The sequence below is a fragment of the Zea mays genome, chromosome 8, assembly GCF_902167145.1.
Source record: "Zea mays cultivar B73 chromosome 8, Zm-B73-REFERENCE-NAM-5.0, whole genome shotgun sequence".
In the NCBI taxonomy this organism is placed as follows: domain Eukaryota; kingdom Viridiplantae; phylum Streptophyta; class Magnoliopsida; order Poales; family Poaceae; genus Zea; species Zea mays.
The window spans coordinates 44,356,102-44,361,662 of record NC_050103.1 but is presented as its reverse complement, the minus strand read 5'-3'; the positions used below and the strand labels follow the sequence as shown (position 1 = coordinate 44,361,662).

At 44.2% G+C, this 5,561-nt stretch overlaps 1 protein-coding gene across 1 annotated transcript; it reads right to left on the bottom strand.

The window, feature by feature from the left end:
- Window positions 1-3,439: 3,439 nt before the first annotated feature.
- On the bottom strand, window positions 3,440-4,240 carry LOC100272470 (uncharacterized). Its single transcript, NM_001146942.1, has one exon. It carries the CDS (start codon window positions 4,136-4,138, stop codon window positions 3,761-3,763), a length of 378 nt encoding a protein of 125 aa, NP_001140414.1. The 5' UTR covers window positions 4,139-4,240; the 3' UTR covers window positions 3,440-3,760.
- Window positions 4,241-5,561: the final 1,321 nt, after the last annotated feature.

The window sequence follows — 5,561 nt, the reverse complement described above, 5'->3', positions numbered from 1 at the left end:
CATCACTTCAATCATATCCAGCCACTCTCGGCAAGGAGTTTTAAAGTATTTCTTAAATTTGAAGTAGTAAGGCAAGCGTACAAGTTCACCCTTTTTCTTTTCCCCCTCCAGCTTCGGCATCTCCCACTCTTTTACACTAGGGAAAACCTTGAAAGCCAAGAATTCCTGAACCAGGTCCCTTGTACTGATATTCTCTGCAATTATTTTGAATTCATACATTGCTTTTTGAGTTGGACCCTCTGGTAGCATGTGGCACTGGGGGCGGGTTTCTCCGAAGGTCAGTTCCAGTGGACTCTGCACAAGCTTTTCTTTATCATCATCAACCTTAACATAGAACCATTCCGATTTCCACCCTGCTGCCCATTTGCTTCGGTAGCTGATCACAGGATACTTCGTAGTTTTCCGATACGCAAAATTATAGCAACCAAAATTGTCATGTAATCCATCCTTTCTAGCCTTTGTCTGATAGTGCAGTTCATGAACTCGGCAAAAGCTGTCCGCAAACGGTTCCACCGCCTGGCTTCGGAGTGCCCAGATATAAACATTGAGCCTAACGATAGCGTTGGGGGTCAGCTGGTGAAAATAGATTCCAAAATTCTTTAATATCTCTGCAATAATCCCATGAAGGGGGAATCTTAATCCAGCTTTTAGGAAGCTCTTAAAAATAACAATTTCATCTTTTTCCGGCTTTGGGGTAGTCTCTTCTCCCCCGAAGCGTAATAGCTTCTTTTGATTTTCAGTAAAATAGCCTGACTTTACCATCTTGGACAAATCAGCCTTCGAAACAGTAGATTTCCCGAAGTCTAAATGGCTGGGTTTGCTTGGTGTGGCAAGGTGATAATCATCTTCGGAGTCAGTTTCCTCAGCATCTTCTCCTTCTGCTTCAGCGATTGCTTGTTTTGCATCATCAATAGGCATTTTTTCCGAAATCACTAGCCCGGATCGTTGCATGGCTTCGGAGATAGGGACGGTCTCCGAAGCTTCAGTCTCCTCCCCTTCGCGCTCAACCCTGGTGGTAGAGCGGACTCTGGCCATTTAACTATGAACTTGTGAAACTTTAATACTTTTTTCTCCGAAGCAGGCTTCAAGAAGGAGCTTCGTTCAATTCTGACAAACAAGCTTCGGCGATGGTTAAGAATTTTGGCAGCAAAACAGTGCAAATAGCAGTAAATGCTGTGGTAACTTCACACCTACTCGTCTGTTTATATAGTGCCGCAGGTAAGAAGGTGAAGCGCCAGAAGTTTTACACCAGGCGGACACCCGCTCGCACTCGCTGAACGGTGGACCACAGAGACCGAACAGTAACTCTGCAAGGTGGGGCCGCTACGCGCAGGGGGAGTGAATCGTTTCTCGGCAACGAGCTCAGGGAAGGTGTTTTTTGGACCTTCAGCTCCCCGAAGCTTAAGAGACTTTTTTCACGGATCAAGCTCGTTACGAAAAACGATCTAGCACCGCGAAAGGGGCTAATGTTGGGTCTATGCTTCGTCGCCGAAGGTCTTCAAGGGAGAAGCAGCTTTATAATGTGTGAGCAGGTATCTTCGGACTTGTATCAGAAAGGGAGAAGCTCAAAAGATACAAAGGTTGACATAGCGCCGAAGCTGTGAAGCAGGAAAGCTTCGGCATGTTCGCAGAAAAGGGAACCGACTTAAAGATGAAAAGGCCATTTAGACCTCGATAGAGTGCTATAGAATTATCACCAAATGTAAAGGGCGTGTATGTAATTTTGTATGGGTTGTACCCCGTGCCTATAAATAGGTGAACAGTACCCCCGTACTGTTCACGCTGACTTGGCATTTTGCTTTTGCGTCATCCTTGTATTTTCATCTCCTTCCAAGCCGAAGGTACATTTATAATTTGATATTGTTCTTATTTCTCTATGATGATATAATAAAGTTAAATGAATAATGTTATATGATTGTTCATACTATCTTTTATGTTTCATATGCTTCGTCTTTCATTAATATATACTGTGATGATGAAGGTTCGTCCTTCATGACCTTCGTCCGAAGATCGTTATATCCTAAGGGAAATAATGCTTCAAAGGACGAAGGACTTTATCATTTAACATTCTCTGTGTTGCCTTGTTCTTAACTCATAGCATTTGAGAACAAGTCCCCAACAGATTCTTCAGCACAGCGGTCGATACCAATCGGTGTAACTCTAGTACAGTCGGTTGGAATAGAGAGTTAATTGCTTCATCGATTGTCAGCAGCCGATACCGACTCAGGTTGGAACCAGTCTAAATGGAATTGTGGATTTTGTCCCTGTTATAGTGACGATAAGTTTTTAATACAAAATTAAACTTTGTATCATGCCTAGAATCAGGGTCTTACTGGTGTCTCGGCTATTGTTTTTGTACATGAGTGGCTTACACGTGGATATATGGTCAGGTTACAATCCTGCTGACGCTCTCCAAGTCATGTAAGGCCTTATTCGTTTACACCAATCCAACTTTGAATTAGCATGGATTAGAATAAATCCATATCAAAATCCATGCCCCAAAATTATTTGGTTAAACCCATCATGGATATATAATCCAAGGTTTTGGAATTTTTTTAAACTATGGAAGGAATGAATTCTATACATAGCTCATTAGGTATGGAACAAATCCATGAAGATATTGCACAATTTATATTAGAATACATCGAATCAAAAGAATAACTAGCTTTGAGAGATACATGGTCTTAGGGGGGTGTTTGCATGCACTAGAGATAATAGTTAGAGAATGTTTGGTTTCTAAGGACTAATTTTTAGTCTCTCCATTTTATTCTATTTTAGTCTCTAAATTGTCAAATACGGAAACTAAAACTCTATTTTAGTTTCCGTATTTGGCAATTTAGAGACTTAAATGGAATAAAATAGAGGACTAAAATTAGTCCCTAAAAACCAAACACCCCTTAGTTGAATAAAAATTACTAGTGAAATTAGCTAGCTAACAAACATCTAGCTAACTATTAGCTAATTTGCTAAAAATAGTTAATAGCTAAACTATTGGCTGAATTGTTTGAATGCATTTAGCTAATTTTAGCAGTTAACTATTAGCTCTAGTGCATTCAAACATCTAGGGACTAATTTTAGTCCCTCCATTTTATTTTATTCTAGTTCCTAAATTGTCAAATACGGAAACTAAAATAGAGCTTTAATTTTCGTATTTGGTAATTTAGTGACTAAAATGAAATAAAATGGAGAGACTAAAAATTAGTCCCTAAAAGGGTGTTTGAATGTACTAGAGCTAATAGCTAGTTAGCTAAAAAATGCTAGTAGAATTAGCTAGCTAACAAATAGCTAGCTAAGTATTGACTAATTTACTAAAAATAACTAATAGTTAAATTATTAGTTAGGGTGTTTGGATGTCTCCAGCTAATTTTAGCCACTAATTATTAGCTCTAGTTCATTTAAACACTCGCCGTTTGTACACACGTTATCTAGACGAAGAAATGATGATTGACGAAATTTCAATTTCAACCGTCACACAATAGACAATTGCGTACATACAGACAAGGAACCCCCCTCACATGCATACAACTGTTGGCTGTAGGTTTCCTTGAACTATATATGTCTAGATTTACTCTATCATCTCATACAGTATGCATGCATGAGTATATATTCTGTATATACGAACAAATAATATCACCAATAACACACTCAGCCAATGATTTGCACCCAGACACCGACGCACAGCTGCCTCGTGCAACACAGGCACGCGAAGAAGATGAAGAAGAAATTAAAGAAGGAAGATCACATGGTCTTGGGAAGAAGATTAATCCTCGGGCCGGTCATTTAGTGCATGGACCATAAGCTGCATCACTCTGACCTGCATCTGGAGGCGCAGGATGTACCCGGCGGCGTGCATGAGGAGCTCGTCCAGTCGTTCGACCGCCCCACCGGTCACCGAGCCGTTGTCTCGGCCGCAGAGTGGCACGAGCAGCCTCAGCGCTTCCATCTTCCTCCTGATCGCCATCGCGCGCTTCCTCGACGCTGCCGCCCTTGGGCGTTTGCTGCCGGCAGCCTTCTTCCTTAGCTTCCTCGCCATCAAGAGCGAGGCCGACGGCCTCGTCAATTTGAGGCGCCTCCTCCTGGCAGCCGGTGCAGTGCCGGCGGCAACGGCATCATCGCAGCAAGTCTGGTGAGCAGTCATCTGGCCGGCGCGCGGCGACGAGGAACGAAGCTAGCTAGCGCTCTGGCTAGCTTTCAGCTTTCCAGGTAGATGCGAGCTAGCTAGCGCAGTGGACAATGTAAGAAGAAAATAGCAGCGCGAGATTAAGGGAGCAAGGTCTGATGCTTATATAGATTAGATGCCATGTGCGTGCGTAGTTACGTTGGGGTTGGGGGCACTGACGGCACAGGTACGGTACTCTAAATAAAGCAGATTACTATATTGAATAGGAAAACAAGCAGTAGCATGCACACATATCTGTTTGTTAAATCGCGTGGATATTGTGAACAGCTAGCAGGAGGCGGGGACACAGGAGAGCAGCACGCTAGGGTGTGCGTACGTAAAAGAGATCCAGGTCACGTTGGGTAGCATGCATCTGCGATTTCCCAAGAGAGCGAGCACGAGAGCGGTGTTTGCTTGAGCGCCCAGGAAGGTCCGGGGCATATGCCGCATGTTCTCCAAACTAGTGGCCACATGCAGCCACATGCCCGCCCTCAGCTCGCTCGCTGACGGCTCATTTCACGCAGGCATGGCAAGCAACATGCACCACGCAGGCACCCGGCCGGCCGGCCGCCGGCCACACCACACGCCACTCGTCATCGGCCACTGAGGCTGCATGCCGCGAGCATATGCGTGCGCGCGTGCCCGCACCCTCTTTTCCTCGTCAAAACGCGCTGTCGGACGCCACTGGGGCGCGCACCTTCGACGTGTCCTTTATTTGGGCCCCGTTGTTGTGTCACCGTGCATATATGCAGGGCCAATGCAATGCAGCCACCGCCCGGCCGTCACATGATCCGATCCACATCCACTATATATACTAGCCAGCTAGCGAGGCATATGATATGCATTTGCTGATATGCATCCATGCATGCATGCCAATCGATCACCTACTTAATTGAGTGGTTGGCCGGCCGGGGGATCGGAACAAGAGAAATGTCGCCGGCTGGCCGCATGAGCTAGCCCTCGCTCCACACCGCTTCCACTCACCACGAAGGTTCATCAGTCAAGTATAAAACAGCACGGTGCGCGCCAGTTAAAGTAAAATGACGGTCCCGACTTAAAAACCACCATTGGAAACACATTTACATTGTTAGTTCGCTTAATAAAACCACGTGCAAATCATTCATATTATCACATGAGGTTGGCTTAAATAATCACCAGTGCAAAATCGGTAGGTTCACTTAACAAAACCGATAGTAGAAAAAGTATATTTTCACTTGCAGTTTTATTAAGTGAACCAACAGTGCAAATCTATTCTGCACTTGCGGTTAATTAAGCCAACCATTTGTGATGGTTGTGTTATAAATACCTTTCTTCCTCGGTCGAGCAATACTGTTTCTCGCAGACACCTTCCATTAGAAGACATTTTGGAGGTCCAGATTTTACAAAATACAAGGGTGGAGGT